This window comes from Anomalospiza imberbis, chromosome 6 (genome assembly GCF_031753505.1).
Source record: "Anomalospiza imberbis isolate Cuckoo-Finch-1a 21T00152 chromosome 6, ASM3175350v1, whole genome shotgun sequence".
Lineage (NCBI taxonomy): Eukaryota > Metazoa > Chordata > Aves > Passeriformes > Viduidae > Anomalospiza > Anomalospiza imberbis.
Genome location: NC_089686.1, coordinates 33,485,409 through 33,504,951, shown reverse-complemented (window position 1 = coordinate 33,504,951; position 19,543 = coordinate 33,485,409). Strand labels below are relative to the sequence as shown.

At 40.7% G+C, this 19,543-nt stretch overlaps 1 protein-coding gene across 18 annotated transcripts in view; it reads right to left on the bottom strand.

Annotated features, from left to right (window-relative positions):
* Window positions 1-19,543, bottom strand: part of RAD51B (RAD51 paralog B) — a 417,280-nt gene that overhangs the window by 91,105 nt on the left and 306,632 nt on the right. For 3 of the 18 annotated variants that reach the window (XR_011000000.1, XR_011000006.1, XR_011000007.1), the window contains 2 exons: window positions 8,334-8,420; window positions 7,680-7,714 (listed from right to left, as the gene is read on the bottom strand). The exons of 7 other annotated variants lie outside the window; for them this stretch is intronic. Coding sequence is in view for 5 of the 11 variants with exons in the window: in XM_068193164.1 (XP_068049265.1) it covers window positions 13,069-13,247 (179 nt within the window). In the remaining 6 variants the exon portion in view is untranslated. Of the gene's footprint in view, window positions 1-1,993; window positions 2,088-7,679; window positions 7,715-8,333; window positions 8,421-13,053; window positions 13,248-18,755; window positions 18,779-19,543 lie in introns of those variants that run through there. 8 more of the 18 variants (XR_010999998.1, XR_010999999.1, XM_068193173.1 and 5 more) reach the window with 5 other exon arrangements.

Sequence of the window (19,543 nt, the reverse complement as noted above, 5' to 3'; positions counted from 1 at the left end):
AATGTCTCAAGCAAAAGGCTTTGCTTCCCTTGGGAGGCTATTGCAAAATCTCACAAATCATCCTTGCCTTTTACATGACTGCCTCTTCCTTTGCAATAGCTCATTCAACTTTGTTTTCTCTTAATATTCAACAGCGCCCCTAGATATACCAGTTCCAAACAGCAATTTCTTCTTCCTGAAAGCATTTGTCCCCCTTCATTGTCTTCTCTCAAGAAAGAAGTTATCTTAAAAATATCTTTGGAGACTGTATTTTGTTCATCTCTGCAGGATCTGCATCTGCCAACAGGAAGTGAGCATGGTTCTGCTGGATCTTACAAGGATCAGTCATTGGGGGCCTCAACAGCTATATTACAGGAGATGTATACATTGGCAAAAGTTCTTATAAAGTAGGGTTTTGGAGCATTCTCTTTCCCATCTCTAATCATTTCAGGTGCCAATTTTGACTAATTGCTCGAGTTAAAGCTTCTTACAGAATGTGAACATTTATTGACCAAGAAGACCAAACTTCAATCAATGACAATAAAAGTTTCAACTACTGGTCCTTAGGTGGAGGTTCCATTTTTGCTGCAAATGCAAAACTCCAGCAGCCTGCCATATCCATGGGAGTGGGCGGTAACCTAGCAGTGGATTTCTGAGTTTGCAAAGGATTCTACTTTAGAGTTAGTGGTGGCTCAAACAACATGCACCCTATACTTCATTTCTCAAAAAAGGTTAGTGTTTGAGTGCTTGGTACTTTGGAATTATTTACCCTGCACTTTTGAAAATCTAAGCAAAATTATTTTTCCCCATTAAACTAATTACTAACATTTTCCTAGCAATAGTTATTCTATATAAATTTAGACTTGATGGATCAACATATGGCTTATACTGGAACTCTTGCTGTGAAATTTACTCATGCAGTCCTCAATCTGCACCTCCATAACAATAACAGAAGTGAGCAGATTAGTGGTTTAAGTGTTCAGGTGGTCAAAAACAAACTCTGCAGTTCTCAGTATTCATTTTTTTCAGATTTTGACCTGCTCTAGACATGCACTCCAAAATGCCACAGTGTGATTTGCTTCCTGGAGCAAAAGTTCCCAAGTTCTCACCACTGAACATCAAAGAAAACTTGCTGCTCAAGGAATCTCTTCCAGCCTACCTGGAATAGCTTTGAACAAGAAACTATGGTGCTATCTAAAGCTCCAAGGATCCGTTTACCAGCCAGTAAGATATTCTCCACCTTATTTTCTTTCTAGCTATGCCTATAAACATTGTATTAGGGGAGGACTTTGTGATAGTGAACTTGTTCATGTTTCTAGTTGTGAAGTCAGCTAGATAACTTAGTGTTAATGGTGGGACAAATAACATTACTAGAAGCAGTGGTATTACACAGTTTTTCATGTCATGCAGCTCAAAATTACTGATCAAAAGGCCTTATCAGTAGCTCAGCTTTCCTTCCAGGTGTGGAGCAAAGGTGTCACACTGCATGTGAGGCAATGGATGACTTCAAAGACTGAGAAATAAAAAGGCTTAGAAAGCATCTTGCATCCCGCTATTGCTCCTGCAGATTTCTAACCAGTCTCAACCAGCTGCCTACATCCAATCTGGTCTCATGAAACCCCAATTCCCTGCAGGTCCTCTGGCAGCAAACAAGAAGGGAATGGTCTCCAACAATGCAGGAGTAAAGGGAACTTTTAACTCAATGTTAAGCCTCTTAAAAAATGAGCTGAGGTTCCTCTGAGATTTTATTAAATCTGCCAGCCTGTGAAATACTGCCCATTGGATCAAAGACACAATGCACCCTTTCTTAGCTTGTGTTGAGCTCTTCATGGATCTCCAAAGAGCAGTAGGGCTGTAATGTCTTGTTAGGTCAGTCATTAAATACAAGGAACTGAAAAATTAACCAGAGCCCATGAGTCAGGATGGGATTCTGCCATCCCTTCAGGAGCACAACATCTGACCCTTTTAATTCATCTTTCCTCCCTTCTCCCCCAGTACACTGGGAACTACTCACTGTTGCTCATGTATAAAACCCTGCCACGACAACTACTAAAAAGGGCAGCTCCATGCTGGCATTGATCCTGCCTTCATCTCACTGCATTCTTTGTCTAAGAGAACAGAGGCAGGATTAGAAAGCGGTTTAGAGTGCAACCAGGCAGTAAGATTAATAACTGCTCTTAGTTTCATTCATGATCAATTGACTGTATGTGAATCTGCAGAAGACCTTCTCCAAACAATCAGTAGGGATGGTAGTGGCAGTCACAGAACCAGAAATCCAAAGCAAATTTCAGTGACATAGCATTTCTTTAGTGAAAAATTATATGTTTTACTGTCTCTCAATCAGCAAATACTGCTCTGCTTGTGTAGGTCTGCTAGTACTCACCCCCAAATCCATTAGGCACACTGTCTTACTCCCTAGAAAGTCCACTGACTCCAATGGGCACACAGGCAAGTCTTCGGTGAGGGAAAGTTTGCTATCAGGAGTGCTTTCAGCCACACATTTGAAATGTGTCAGCTATTCTTTAAACAAATCAAAACACCTTGAAGCCTAAAGGATAAAATGTTTGACCTGATTTATCCCAGCTTGATCTCCCACAAGTAATGCAGATAAATCATATGGTCTGGCTCCTTTTCCTTGAAGGGGTTAGCACTTTCTTTATGAATTCTTGCATATGTGAATGTAAGATATAGAATGCACATTGGTCAGAGCGGTGACCATCAAATGTGTTCCCTAATGACCAGCACGTTGGTAAGACCTGACTGGTCAAAATTCACAGCTGCTAGTGTAAAAGCAAAAATTGCAGTCACGTGTGAATGAAAGGTGGTCATCTTTTACATTTATTATGCAATTCTGTTAACATTACTAAGCAAAGTATTTTTGTAGCACTTTAGACAACTTGCTAACACATGCAGTTTATGGAGTGACTCCAGATAATGTGTGCATGCAAGGCTTTGGGACACCACTCTGGTGGGAGCAAAGCCCTGTGGGTTTGATTTCAGAGAATAGAACATCCAATTTTTTTTTTTTTTTTCAGAGATGCCCCTATTTTCAATCTGTACATCACTTTTTAATGTAGAAAATATCAAAGTAGAGAGGACCAAGCTACACAAAGGAATGCCTATATCCACAACTGGCATGGAGCTGGGGGCAGCAGCTAACCACATGGACAGCACTATACAACAGCTTAGGAAAAACATTACAAATTAGTTTGCCTTTCTAGTAGCCAACAATACCTTGCAGGCATGTCTGTACAGACCTGGAATGCTTGCAGGCAGGTTTCAAAAATGTGGTAGTGTCTAGGCATTTTGCTTGGCCTGACAAAGGAAAGGAAGGAGGGCACATGGTAGTTTTGCCTTTACTAGACTTCCTAACACGTCCTGTATGTCCTGCAGGGCCAAAATTCTTACTTCAGATAATGGGGTGTTACCTGAATAGTCATCCCACAGTGTGCACACAGCAGCTGCTGTATTCCCAAGCATTTAGAAATTTGCCATCCTTATTTAATTGAAACAGGGAGAGAATTTAAGGAAGCCAAAATTATTTCCCCTAACTGATAGCTGAAAGATTAACTTCAGGAGGGAATGCCTTGAGATTTTTAGAGACCACATATGATTAGGACAGTGGCTTAATATATCAGCTATCCACACTGCACTGGCTAAAACAGGGTTGGTGGTAGAAAAAAAGAAGAAAAAGAAAGAACATATAGGCTGCTGCCATCTGAAATATGGTATAAAGAGTTCACTGCAGCAGACCCATAAAATCTGTCTGCCCAAGGAATTTCTTATTGATTAACACTTCATACTGGCATCAGTGAGAAAGAGTCCAGGCAAAACAAAGCTGCTCCAGCATGTTTTAAAACAAAACAAAACAAAACAAAACAAATTCCACCCCCCCCCCCCCCAAAAGGGTCTTGTTTTCACCAGGCCAAGTACCACTGACTTCTGCAGACCTCAACCAAGATCATTAACTGTCAAACTTGGACTATATGGGACCACCATATGACACTTGTATTCACTCTGCACAGTGATTTTAAATTTTGTTTCCAATTCACGATAACCTCTTACCTCCCCAGAAGCATTCATGAAAAATAAACACTGGCTTTGAAGGAAGACTTTACATCCAACATGATGTACTGCAGCAGGGGATGGGTGAAATCTCAAAATGGGCAGTGCAGTGAGGCTCTGCTTCTGCAGGTTCTCCTGCCCAATCTACAGGCCCAAGATAGCTCAGTAGCTTTGAAATGTTGCTTTTTCATGACAGAACTATATTACTCCATTGGATTATTTAGAATTAGATATTGTTAAATGACACCTCTTTGACAGTTTTACCCTAGATCTGAGCATGGAAATATCCTTTTTTGCTCATATGAATGGACTTTGCCTTAGGAATGAGACACACAAGCCACAGCAGTAAGGAGAACGTGAAGCAAGCAGTAAACCTCATTCCTCAATGCTGTCATACCAACATTAATCTGACTTAAAAAAACAGTTGGGAGAGACAGATGGTAAGATATCTAAGAATGCTGATACTTCTGAGAAGGGGAACAAGACATGGGTCATTTGTAAAAATAGCAGAAACCCTGTCTGTAACTTCAGCAACGTTCAATTTCTGTATTTAAAAAGAGTCCTCTGAGGCTGCAGCTTTCACACACATACCCCGGCTTTCACAGGGAGCATGGGAAAATAAGCTCATTGTGTCAGAAGGCCTTGAAAGGGAAAGGAGGCTTACAGCAGGAGGGAGGAGGGGAAGAGCCAGCTTGAAAACGCATGGAGAGAAATTGAAAACAAACATGTACCTACCCCCAGCATGCACACGTACACACATGCGAGCCCTAAACTCTGCCTGAACTCTGAAATCGGAGACTGAGCTGCTTTGGAAGCCACTGCTAACTTTTCTTCTCTCCTTTTTTTTGTTTGCTTCATTTTTGGGTTTGGTTTGGTTTGGGGGGTGGGGTTTTGTTTTTTACCTTTCTAAGGAGGAAAAGAAAATGAGCAAACTTGTGTGTGTCTGTGTGAGTGTGTCCTGGGTAGCTCAGGAAGAGCGAGTTGTCAAAAGCCCACTCCAGCGTCTATCCTTCTTGCTCCTGGTGAGGATTTTATAAATATTTGGGAGGTTACATGGGGCGGTGGGGGATAGCTGGGGGGAGTGGAGGCTGCAGGAGGGAGGCTAGATAACTTTTGGGCCCACATGGCACAGAAGTTTTGAAAGCCTGCTTTTCATTAGCATTGCCTAGCAACCAACTCATCTGCTGCAAATCTCATCACGCCCCTGCAAAGCATCCACGGCATGCTAATCTTCTCATTTAATAGAAAAGCTGCTGTAATCTTTCTTCCTTTTCCTTTCTAAAAAAGCAGACAATAATAAAAATAATAATAATGATAATGATAAAAAAAGATTCTGTCCCTGCTCCTCCTGCTGCCCTGCACGCCCCCACCCCCCAGATCTCTTGTTGATCCAACACTTTGCTGAGTTCCCATGGATGACCTACATGTGTGTGTTCTGGCTGATAAGTCCCAGCTGCAAAGGCAAGCTTGGGTCAGTTTTTGCTTTCTGTGGTGTGTGTGCTGGAAAGGGAGGGCAGTGAGGGGGAGGATTTTTCTGGCTGGGATCTGAGAGAGGAAGGAGGCAGGCAAGGCTACAGCACTCAGAGTCCAAATGGGTCCAAATGGCTTAAATGAAATCTCTGGCTTCAGATACTGTAACTGAAGCCTCCCCAGCAGACAGGGAAGAACTGGTTTGTTCCGGTGTGTGCATGCACAAATCCAAGTTCTCTCCATATCCGCAGGAGAAGAGCGAGTCTTGCTTTGTTGCTGATGAATTCCATGTCCAGCCAGCTGCAAACAAGCCGTGCTCTGGAATCTCCCTGGGCTTTGCCTGTCCTTTCACTCTGAAAATATCGCGCCTAAGGGTAGGGGAAGTGGTTAGGACAAAATAAGACTTGACCTGAGCATCTGCCCAGAACTGAAACCAAACGTCTGTCTCCCTGAATTTTTGGCTTCTCACAAAGCTCAGATAATTTCTCTTGCCACCTGCCCATCTTCAAGCATGTCTGCGCTTTATGGTTCCACACAGAAACACTAATCTATCATGAAACAGGTCATGCATACAGCTTCTGAGCTGGTGAGAAGCAGGAACCTGAAAACCTGCAGACAAGCACATTCTCAAATATCCAGCCCCATTTTTACAGACACATGAGCAAGATGTGTGCCACCTTTCTCTTTGCTCTTTCCTCAGTCTCCTTCCCCTCTTTCTAGTCTCTGGATTTCCTCTACCTTATTTGTACTTTTAAGCGCTCCTGAGGAAGTCTTGTCCTCCTCACTCAAAGAACAGTCAACTCCTCCAGAGTGCCATGGCCTGGGGACATTTCACATTCTGCTTAACAATCTGTCCTCTTTCCTGGTCCTCTAACCTGTGAACCTTGAACATAATACACCTCATTTCTACCCACATGTGATGATTGAGAGCAGGCTCCTTTACAAAGATGTTTCCTCTTCTCCTCTACAGCATGCTGCTGGAAGCATTCCCACTAGAGAGGTGCTGTAAAGATGACTGCAAGATCACAAAGCTCTAAAGCAAGTTAAGTCACTCTGGCCAATAATGTTACCATACCTAAGGAAATGACAATGCGGCCATTGTGCAACAGATCAGGTAGAGATAAGATACTATGAATTTCCTAAGAAATCCATGCTAAAACTAGAGCAATATGAGGCCTGGAAAGCAGTAAATCTTACGTAAAGTTGGAAAGGATATCACGATTGTGGAAGATATTTCAATGTCCCACTGCTTTGCATTTTTAAGCAATACATGGTGAACAGCAATTTTCAGGCCTACTCTTGCAAAGTTCTAAAGGATAGATAGGCCCAGCAACAAAACTTTTGACAGTGTATCTGAAGGAAAGGTTGTAAGGCCAGTGATCAGGACAGCAAGAAAGTTCAACCAATCTCAGCTTCAACCTCTGGCAACCATTTCAAAGGGTTTCATGGAGCACAGTGCCCACCAGCCGATGAAATGAGACCGTTCATGAGCCATTTACTGCACTTGACTGGGAAGAACAGCCAGCTTTTGAAAAATACATCCACCTCCTCTCTCCTATCTTATAAACACCTCCAGTGCTACCAGCTTCAGCAGTCTGTGCTGCAAGCACTTCCAGAGTCATCAATCAGGTTAAAACCCTTTCCCCTGTGCACACACTGGGCTTGAAACCATTATGGGCTGGCTCTGATCCCACAGCCAGCTGGAGACAGAGGTGCTTCAAATGCATTCGACAGGAAAGGAAATAAAAACCCCACCTTTGCTGGCTTTTAATTAAAAAAAATCTCAAGCCTCATTGGTTCTCAGGAAAACACAGAGTTGGCTCATGTTTAAAGTGATAATATGGAAATAAAATTAGTATTTTAACAAATTCCATTCCCTGTGTTAGTAAGACCTTTAACAAAAAGGCTGTTCACCATAAAAATAAGACTTTTTGGTCACTGGAAGGCAGGTACTTTGGACTCAAAAGAAGACTACTAAAAGAAGCTATGAATTGCCTCCTCTTTGGGATTTATACCTATCTTTTCACAGATCTGCATTTCATTGAAATCAATTCTAGGCATTCCAGGGATAGTGAGCTCTGTTAGGCTGGATAAGAACTAACAGATAGTAAAGCAATAGCACCAGATGGCAAAAGGAAGCAAGTGAGGAACTGAATGCCACTTACCCACATGGCAGATCATTTGCTGTGAACTACCACCACTGTTGTGATGGAAAAGGATAGATTCTTGTGAGGGGAAAATGAACTAGAAAGGAGACAAGATTCCTTGGTTTGGGTGCAAATGGTGATTATAATAATTTTTCTGTAGTGTCCCAGAGAGTAGAAATTAAATATGTGACAAGTCTCAGGCCTCTCTTGTCCTTGGTGAACTTGTATACACATTTCAAATACCCCAGCCTAACTAGCATTCTCATTATCAGAATGAGCTGAGAAGCCAAAAATTGAACGAACATCCTTCAAGTCCCCAGATGATGAGGAGGGACTTAAAGGTTAGGTTTTTTTGATCAACTTAAAGGTAAGGAAGCATAATTTCAAACTCCTCTTGTTAACACTGAATTCAAGTCTATGGATCTGTGATCCTCACAGATATCCCTGCTGGAGAAAAAAATTCTTAATCAAACAGCAGCAGCAAGATATCTGGAAGACTCAGGCCTAAGCAAACAGTAGATAAGCATCAACCATTTTTTTTCTTTTTCTTTTTTTTATTTAATTTTAGCAAATTGTAACAGCTTCTAAGATATACTCTTGTTTTAGAGCAGTCATGTCCTTATAGCATTAATAAAATGACAGCTCCCAATGAACAGTGCATAGAAGACTTACAGTACTGGACAAGGCTGAGACATGCTGGCTTTCATGGTGTTCTGCAGTTCAAAGTGAGGAAAGTTTGTCACTTTGGCAGAATATTAGCTGAGGGAAAGAAAAATGTGTGAAGGCAGTTAAATAAGGTTACACAGGTGCTGCTACTGCAGACAGTGGAAAAAAATAAATTATAATGCATGTGAAAGAAAATAATCTCTCTAACATTTGAGTCTTCTTACTGCAGGGTTAAAACCACAAGTCTGCTTTAGGAGTGCTGCCCTCCTTTAACTTGCCAAACATCACACTGACATTCTTTAGTTACTTGTGGTTTGGAGAGATGGCCATAGGCAAAACTGAGGTCTACACACTTCTTAGAACTAGAAACTATTTGAGTATGTTCTGTTATACTTCAAGATGTATCTCAAATCAAGCCAAAGACAATTTTACATGGTAATAGAACTCCATCTCATGACAAATGTTATAGTCTCCTTAAACAATTTTATCATTTAGGCCACTCCTTACCCCTCACAAATCAAGAGAGAGTTTCTGGTTTTGGGGAGGAAATGAGAAAGGCTTAAATGCTGTCAGTATCAAAAAAGAGCATTTTCAGAACATCCAGAGTTTTGAAGCAAGTTCTGCGATTGCTAGAAATAGGTCAAACTCAAATTATATTCACAAGCACTCCAAAAGTTTAAAGAAACTTAGGGAAAGAAAGTAAAAAAGATGTCCTTACCATCGACTCATTTGTGCTGAAGAAATAGATAAAATTTTACCAAAGAGATCATTAAAAGTTAAATTGATATTTAGATAGAATTCTTGCCTTGTAGTTCAGCGAAAGTCCCCCTTGCTCCGGACAGAACTACTGAACTGTTTTCTTCAGAGGATTCATAAATGAGATGCCCTTCATGTTTTTACAGAATATACATCAGTGTTTGGACTTTTTGCTATACATGGCATTTTGCCCCAAAATTTAATGAGTTTCAGTTGTATTAGACATCAGATCTTAAAGCGAAAATATCAGGTTTTGGTTTAGTGTTGTCAAACACTTATTAATTTAAAATGTCAAACTGCATTCCAGTAGAGAAAAATGTTGGTATTTCTAGAGTTTGGGTAGCCTTAGATCTATAAGGTGTATACTAGGTGATCTAAGGTGTATACTAGTAACTGCATGCACAAATAGCAAGCACACTCTTCTTTCTAAAGTAGAGTAAGGTAAAGGTAAGAGGGAAATGAAGCAAATATCTTGTCAGCCAGTTGCTGTGCAACAGTGAAATACAGCAAGATTCAAAAACCTCAGCATATATTTAAGGTCTGGAGATTCCTTTAAGTTATACCTTCCTACATGGATCTCCTCTTATGCCACACCAGTTTTAAACCTCATAGTGGCAGTCATTTCCACAGTCTTCTGCTTCAGCAGGTTCCCAGCTCATCACTGCCATGATTCTACTGCTCACTGCCTTCCATTCTGGTTCCTTCAAGATGCCCAGATGTGTACTGTGACACTGGGGACACATCCTAATTTCCTGTAACCTAATACTGCCTTACAGTGACTCACCAGTTCTTAAAGGTTAGAAATAGGAATTTCAAAAGAAAATGGACTCAACCTTGTGCTGGATCATGCCTAGAATATGACTATTTGGGGTAGATTCTCATGTGAAAATAAAACCCCTTCCCTTTTTTTTTCCCTCCTAATACCCCTAGAAAAGAAGAATTGCTTTCAATCACTTGTAAAACAACCACTTTCTTCATAACTCAATACAAACTTTTAGAAGAAGCTTTCTATCAAAACCATTCAGAAACAAGTCCCTTATATTAGCCTTTTTGGTTCAAATGTTATGGTAAATTATAATTAGATGAAAACAGGATTTTATAATGGAAGGTCTGAGACAACTGCAACAATCACAGGGTGACTAGCTCTGTCTGTCCATCAACAATAAGGTGATAGCAATTCCAAATGTCTGCATGACCAAACGCATTCAAAAATGAGTTTAAACTCCTTAACAGATAACTTAGGACATACTGATGCACCCAGATGCTTCCTGCTCCCCAGATAACAGGGGCAATTCCATGCCTATCTCTGCACTAGTCTTGCACTTAATCCATGTACTTCCTTTGGAGGTCACTGCCTGGGCTTTCATGTGTCTGCAAATTCATTGTAGATGCTTTCTGGTATTGCAGGTGTAGTAGTGCATGCTTCTGTGCTCATAAACACAGCCATCCATTAACTCCTTATCACCCTCCCTTGCCAGAACATTACTCAATACATACATAGTGAAATAGAAAACATAGTGAAAAGAAACCAGGATTGCATGATCAAAGTTTTTTATTCTGTTCTTCCTGCAAATTAGTGTTGCTCAAAAATAAAAAGCCAAAAGAATGCTGGGATCTAGCTGCAGAACACACGTGAAGGATGAGCAGCAGCACAAGCTTTCCCACTGCCTGATGCTGCATGGTCACTGAGACAGAGGAAGACTAAGGACAGGAACGATGTATTGCTTTTGACCATTCACTCTGGGACTTCTCTGCTGATATCAGTGACAAAGGTCTCAGGTGGTTTTCCCTAGTCAACCTCACATTGGACCACTGACCCTTATCAGAAAGATCAAAGATGAGAAGCAGGAGTATAGGTCTAGATCCCATCCTGGACGTGTATGCTGCTCTGCAGTCCTGTATGTCAACATGGAGTAAGGATCCCTTATGGAGGGAATCAAGGTGAGCAATTGCTGTTGCTGGGAGGGTAAAGAAACAGACTACAGCAATAAGAATTCTATCCCCTGCTCTTGCTAGAGACTTCTTCTGAAAGGCAAATGCATTCAAACTCTTAGTTTACTGTTAGTGACTGTTAGAGACAAAGTAGGCCCAATCTTACAGAGAAAATATCTGACAAGAGTCTGGAGACTTACATTGTCCTACTGAAACCAAACTTTTCATGATGTCAAAGAGCCTATTCAGCAATTAACTTAGGACTCTCTTTTCAGTGCTTTTAAGAATACATATTTGTACATTTTTATGGAAGGTCCTGGCTGCATGAAGAATTGCATTTTTAAGTCAGCTGTGAAACACAGGCCACCAAATTCAGAAACTGTCCTGGAAACAGCTCCAGCCAGTGCTGTCTTATGTAATAGGAAAGCTTAGAGGAACTGATGAACGATTATCTAAAGATGCCATTCCATGGCACCTTTAACCAATCTCAGCTGAGTGGCCTAAAAAAATTCCCCAGATTGTTTTTCAGCCAGTTTAAGCCAGTTCATGCAACTATTCAGGTCAGGAAAGTGCCAGAGCCAGAGCAAGAGGAGAGGGAGCAGGGAGCTGAATCAGTAGGAGCACAGCAGAGTGAGCAGTTTAAACTACTATGGAACTAAACCATGGAACTCTCATCCAATTTTCAGTCGCTGCTGAATGTAGCACATGAGCGCCTACATCTTCACTTCTGCTAAAGCACTTTTTCAGATATTTATAAAAGACCTTCCCTTATTATCATAGAGGTAACTGGACCCTGCAGAACTTCCACTGAAGGCAGTGGAAAGAAAACAGACTGCTTTCAGTCAACAATGGCAAACCAAGCGAGGAGTGAAACTGAAAAGCAGCTGTGCAAAGATATTCTACAATTAGAATTACAGACAGTAAAAAAACCCTGAAGAGACATGACAAGTGAAGCCCCTTTGGATTTTGAACTGAAACCTGCTCTCTTGAATATTCTGTACTAACTGGGAAATGGGAATGATTTACAGTAGACAAATCTCCTGATGTCTGACAGCTTGAATGCAGTGGGTAGCAGTGGCACAGTAATGGACAGAAGTTGATGCTCCTTGACTTCAGGAGCATCAGGAGTAAATTAAATCAGCTGTGAAGTCTTTAGTAAAGGGTGAAGTGTGAATAAGCTGGTAGAAGGGAGCCTAGCTTGTGTGGAAATTAGCTGATGGGGAGATGCTCACTCTGCGTCCATCTGTTGTAGTTTGAGAGACTGCTGCCCTCCAGCTGCCTCTATCTGCTGCCCCACTCAGGGCTGCTGTCTCCACAGCAGAGCCACTGGTGTGAGTGCTTCCAGGCAGGATTCGTCACATCAATTCAAATGAGTGGTTTGAGCTAATGCACCTTTACCCTACACCCCAAAACACACTGGGGAGCATACATACAAACCCTGTCCGTGGCTGAGCAGTTGGCAGTGGCCAGCAGAGGACTGTGGTAAGTAACTGATCTCAGCAACGCCTTCCAGCTGCGTCCGGAGGAAGGGGGCTGTCCATGGGTTTTGACTTCACTCTTGTTTACACAGGGAAATTACACTGCTTTAAGTAAATGCACAGTTTATATCCAATTTACCTAAACTATTGCAAACCCTTGTGTAAGCACTTAGTGAAATGCAGCTTAAACAGAGGAGGAACATGGGTGTGGCACAAGTTCCAGTAAACCTACTAAACTTATTTAAATTAAACCAGTGGGAATTCCATGTATTAACAAATCTTTTGCAATTCCATAAGGGTAAATTCTCCTATTATGTCTATACCCATGCAGGAGTAAACATGTAAGCAGTAGGACTAAATCATTTTAGAATTTGGCTCTGCACTAAATTCAGACCAAGTTTTACATTGTAACCAATCCCAAGCACCAAATCACAGCAAACCTTTACTATCACTCTCAGGGCCAACACATTAACCTGAAATGCTGGGAATATGAAGATTTCTATCCTCATGATGCCTGTACCTGTTTTCCTCAGGCTTTGTAAAGAAATGAGAAAGAGCCATGGTCTCCCAGTACATCAAAGACTAGAGGCCTTGTAAATCTTAATATCCTGCCTGCTCCAAATAATGGAGCAGAGCTGGGTTTGGTTATGGGAGAGGAGAAAGGAAGTGCTCATAGGCCTGAATGCAACTAGCACATACAGTAGGTCCAATTCTTGTCCTATCAGCCTTGACGCAATGTGTCCTTTTCCTTCAGCTATTTTAGATAAACAGGAAAGGAAAGGGAAAAAAAATCAGTGCTGGAAAAAATACATTCAGTTTGGAAAAAAAAGTTATTGTCAAATGTTCTAATGGCCATTTCAAACAATAGTGAGTACAGTATGTCATATGAAAAACAGGGCTATTGCTATGATAGTCAATTATACCAGAAACAGAAAAATAGACTTAAAAAAAAAAAAGTGGTGTTACAGTAAGAATAGCTAGTGATTCAGATCATTAAGTATTTCAGCTTATGAGTAACAAAACCTGAAAAGTGGGAATATTCTTACACCCATTTTTCTGCCAGGGAAGGCTCTTTACAAGTAGTTAAAGTGGTTTGTTGTGGTTTGCAAACAATCCCTGAGTGTACCTAGGCTACTGCCTAGCAAAACCATGAACAGCACTACCTTCCTCTAACCATTAAACTGTTCCAAGAAGTATTCTTTTATTAATGACTTAGTAGACAAAAACAGGTGAAAACTGGTTACACAGTAGTAATCTGGTTTGGCACTCAATACTACTTCCAGAAGCCAAGTCAGCTTTCTGGTATAACTGCGGGACCATTAATACCTTTGAAAGGGCTCAGTCTAGAACTGAAGACTATAAAACATACTTGCACAATGATTTTTGTACCTCTGGTGCAGAAATCCCTAACGAAAATAGACATAGGTTATGACGCCAGAGCCTCTCCCTTGATAAATTTTGGATTTATAAATTTTGTTTATAAAGACATTGGACCTACTAAGCAAAATCATTACAGATGGACACAGCTTTATGTCAATCAGTGTAAACTCAGTGATGGGAGGAAAAAATTAATTCAATCAGTTTAATCTGTTATGAGTGGGTTTTTATCACTTGTACCATGGATATGAGGGAAACTGATGAGACACATTCATCTGTTCAGTTAATTTAACAGATCTCTTTTACACCATGCACTATGATGCACTGCTTCCATTACAGCGCATGGGAATACAGAAATATGGAAACTGGTTATCTTCAAACATTTTGCAGATGCTAACTAATTATTCCATGCATTTTCTATAAAGCAGTTCAATATTGCTAACTACTAGCTGGAAGTGTTCACCAGTGTTAGCCATTTTCCCTCAACAAATCCAGATCTGAGCAAACATTAAAACTGAGCTCCTGGTTTCCAACACCTTCTACCCATTAGACTGTGCTGGTTACTCATATTCTGAAGGAGTTGGCTGGGAATAAGAATTGATGACTATTTTTATCTCAGTTACCCATCAAAAACCCTTTTATTCAGTGAATGGGCTGTATGGCATGGGCTTTTATCACAGTTCTTAGAAAATGTCTGCTCATAACACAAAAAACACCCTTGTTAAAACTGCCCTAAAAAGAGTCTCTAGAAGTAGAAGCATTATGGATGGACTGGCTAATGCTGACAATACTCTCCTTTGACCCCATTCTAGTTCTTCTGTGGAAGGGACTGTAACACATTATTAAAGCTAAGAGAAGAAAGATGCTCTGAGTGGCATTTCTGGAGGATGCTGAGTTGCTGATGCAGGGTATGCCTTGGTCAGGTGGCATGGTCCCAGCTCTCCACTCATTCAGTTCCTGCACTCCCTGTGATGCTGTACATGACTCAGTCATGCTCTGCCACTGCCTGGGGGCATTTAGTTGGTCCATCTGTTCAAAAGTCAGGAGCTGATCAACACTTTCACCTTCTTCACGCTCTACTATAATACAACTTTGGCTGGAATTCCTGACTCTCCCCATATAGCAGAGCACGATAGTTGACTTTTTCTACTTTCTGCCTCCTACTGACATTTTCTCTTGTACTTCTTGATCTGCTTCTTCTTTCTTTTCTTTCTTTCCTTAAACCCAGTTGACTGCCTTTTTAGGCTGTACCCTTTGACTGCATAAGTAGTGAACTGTATTCCTAAGAAGCAGCCTCAAGCCCTAAAATGCAGGTCAAGTTACTACCTCTGTGAACCAAGCATTATCTTTTTACAATATTTTAAAAGAACAAAACACCAGAAAGGTTTATAACTCCTAACAGAAACCATCTGCTTGAAAATAAAACTGAGAATGTATTGGTATTTTCAATTCAGGCTCAGGAGAGCTGGGAAAAAGAGCACTGGTATGTAGGCTGTTACTCAGACTTATCTTTCTGTTAATGAAACAGTATTTGCAAGACAAGTGTTACCATATTCTTAAAAAAAACCAAACAAACAAAAAATACTTTCAGAAAACCCCAGCACATTCTTTTATGAAACCGAACATTTCCCTATCACACTCCAGAGAAAAAGGACATGCTGCAACTCCACACAAAATACTGCATGCCATTATAAATCAGAGGGAAGAGAAATGAAGAGCTTAATATGTAGTTGTTCCTTATTATGAATTTTTAACTGAAGTTATTTATTAAAATATTCAACTCTGATGTTCTACAAAACAACAACTCAACAAAACTCAAGCCAGTGAATTTTGACCATTATGGGAATTTTTGCTTCTCTCCTCTTGAAAATAACATGACCCATGGCCTATTTTTCAAGCCAGATTTCAATCTTCTCTAGCCAGCTGTCAGGAAACCACAGAAGGTGCTTGAAAGAGCACAAGAAATGGCTGGTTCTAATCTGTAGGGGAAAAAAAGTTGAGGAACAAGGCAGCTACTTGTGGCAGAATGTTATTTTTTCTTCAGTCTCTGCCTACATATTTTCCCAACATGTGTACTCTGTTACCCCATCACTTCCATCTTTTCCTTGGGTAAATATTTCTGCTTTGGAATAAAAAAAGGCCCAGGGGTGCCACTTGTAAGGACTGCACTCGCCTTGATATGTTGTTTTTGAACTGAACACATACAATGGACACATTTCAAACTTGGACCTTTGCCATCATACATGTTGCTTTTAGTTTAACCTTCTCAGATGATGGGGGGAGGCTGGAGGTAAGAAAGAGGCTGAGAGCAGGGTCATACACTCTATCCTTTACTAGATGTGGGATCTCGTGGGAGCCAAGTGTAATAGCCCACACAAACCCCTCTAAGTACACAACATAATGGAGAGAGAGAGAAATGCAAACTGACCCTTTCCAAGTGCCAATTCTTTGCAAAATCAAATACTAGGCCAGACCTTTGCCATCCAGCTGCTTGGATAAAAAAAGAGTAGTGTGATTAATAATTTATTTAAAAAAAGAAATATCTGTGTACAAGTTCTATCTAAGACAATCAACTAAAATGACATTTCTCCCCATTTTCACCCTGTAAACTGTATGCCCTATTAAATGACTGTGGTTCATGTATGTGATTTAACGTGCCATTTGGAACCAAACAGATGGACTGAACTAGATTAGACATCTGTTCTGGAGAAGAATTAGATACAAAACTGGGACCTAGGAAATTCTGGATTAAACCAGCTCAAAGACTACCCTACACTCAAATACTAATCCAGTTAAGGACACTGGGCAAGACATACCTTTCACCACCATTGTCATGCATCAAATGACAACAGGCAGGGCAAGGACAAGAGCTGGCAATGGGCTCACCCTGTTACATATGTAAGTCATGCCAGGTTACTTCCAAGTGGCATGTGAATGAAGCCTGAGGCCTTGAAAGCTGCAATGTGTACTAAGCAACTTGGAGATGGGAAAAGCTGCCAGTGGGGATGAGGGTAGTGCTGAAGCAAAGCTAATTTGGGAAAAAAATAAAGTATTGAGTAGTTCCTCACAGGTGCTAGGAAGGTCAGAAAGAGTTAAGAATTCTCTGTACTACACAGTATTGAGTCCAGTTCTGCAAAGTATTCCTGAATATGTATTTTACATGCATGTACTCATTTATTTTGATAATATACGCAACCTAATATGATCACAAACCTGGCAACATGTCACCTGAAGAATCATGCTTAAATGTTTGGTACAAATCATCTCTTCCTCGCTGATCTCTATGATTATCCTAATCTGATTCCTTCTTCATCTTCCAAAAATAATACATCTAGTAAGGTCTTACTTCCTTTTCATTACATTGTAACTTCTTTCCCAGAACTTCCCTTTTTAATGAATTCTTTTCTCCTTGATGTCCCTTACATACTACACTAAACCAACACATAATTTCCCTCCCTACTTACTCACCATGGGGTTATCCTGTCTTCAGCTCTACAGCTCTGAGGAATAACCAAATGCTTGTACAGAGCACAGATAAATCAGAAACCTTTTGGCTGCACACACGGGTACCTTTCCCTTTCTCCTGGCAAGTCCCATTCAAAGAACCATTTCTCCCTCTAAACCAGCAAGTAATTTGCCAGCATTCAAATGTGAAGATTGGGCAGATGATATTTAATTTTGTATTTACATCTTATGGGTGTGCTTCCATAGCCTTGGTATTAGATATCTGTAACTTTGATAACCACTAAAGATCCTTAAAAACCACGTTGGCACATGGTAATTCTCATGTCACACATCCTTTTCAAAACAGTGCACCTTGTCTAGAGTACAAGCAGTGACAGATAGTCAAGTGAGAAGGTGTTGTAAGAGAAACACTATAAATGGGCATACACTGGAGCAATCACTAGCATGAGATATGTGTACAGAGATTGAGCTAGTCTCTTGAATAGTCCTGAGATGAGAGGAATTAAAATCATCTTTAGAACTGGCTTTTTACAATGTAGAGTGATTTAGTGGATATATTTTGAATCTAGTTTTTGTGTATCAAAACAGAAGTAAAAATAGAAAACCCAGTCACTGTTCAGTCATTTGAGAAATCTTTGTTTTTCTTGCTGCTCTGTCAAAAAAATACAGCAATGAAAATAGCCTGTAACTGGGAATCTATCAGGGTCTAGAGCATTTTACAACCCAGAACCCAGGAAGTCCACAGTGAACAATATTTTCCAGAAGTTGTGGATTTTTTTATATATACCCAACCTATCTGTGAAAACGACAAGAGAGTTAGAGTTACAATTAAAATAAACTTAAAATTTCTTTAGCTCCTTTACTAACCAACTGAACTAACTGTATAATTTAAATTTGTGTCAGGTTTTCATCTGCTGAGATGCAAACAACTGTGGAGCAAAACACAGCAGTACTTTGTAGGAGCCAAGAAGTGTTACACAGTGGCAAAAAACATATGAAAAAATCTAATAACATTACAGGAGGAGAATTTAGGTAAAGGTAAAGGAACACATGAGGTAAAGGAGCATTAAATACTCTTTGGCATGGAAGGGCTAATGGGGTTTTCACCTGCAGTGTATGTGCCATCTTGCCAGTGATACAGAAGCCAGCTCTGTGCTGTGACAAATTGCTTTTCTCAGTCTAGTGAAGCAGAAGTCTTCTGTCCCACTGTGTACTCTTGGGAAAAGAAAGGAGTTACTATGGAAAGGTGCAGAAAGCTGCCCAGAGTGTGGGCAATTCAATCAGTATATCTGGCACAGTTGGCATTCTCTGGCACACACTGGACAGCTTATCAGGTGACACGACAGCAGGCCCAAAGCTCTATTTCAGATGCTGCTGCTGCTGCTCAGTCCAGAAGTTGGGTAGCAGTCCTCACCAGGCTAACTCTGCAGTGGAAAACTTAATCTAAAAGTATATGTAAGAAATGAAAAGGTGTAAGAACTGCCAAATCACTAAACCTCGTAATGTGATACTAGCAATGGTATGTGCAAGAAAATAGAGCAACACCACAGACAGATAAAAAAAAGTGTTGTCATGAACTGGTGACTTCAGATAAAATTTTACAGGCTGTGCTGCTGGGTGCCCTGTAAAGAAAGAGGGAGTTCACACATGCAACTCTTTACTAGCTCCTTCCTCACTTTTACAGTTTGGACTCAAGTAATGTCACCCTGTGAAGTGGCAGAACTCCAGAGCCATCTAATGAACCTCTGAAATTCACCACTGCTTAACAGGGGGCCAGGATTTCAAGACATTAAAGGTAAAATAATTCCCAGTAGGTCTCCTAAGAAGGTCTGTACTGAGTGCTATTTTCACACTGTTCCCTTCCTCTCTCCTTTGACTGGATAAAGAGCTCAGAGGAGAAAAAAAATACCTATGAATACTGATGTGCAGGGAGCCCTCGTAAATTCACTTCCCATCAGTCCAACAAATGAGCTCCCCCTGGGAAGTCATGAGAGAGGGCCTTCTCACAACGGCCTGATTATCAAAAGTCTGTTCTCTCATGAAATACTCTAACCTCACAGGGACAAGTATCGTAATAATATGAAAGTATCATAATAGCTTGAGCAGTGTAAATTACTTTTGTAACTTGGGACGTGTGGGGCACATTTCCGGCAGGTTGGTTCCCAGTGATGCTGTTTGCCTCTCTGTAGCACTGGAGAATTACCCCAA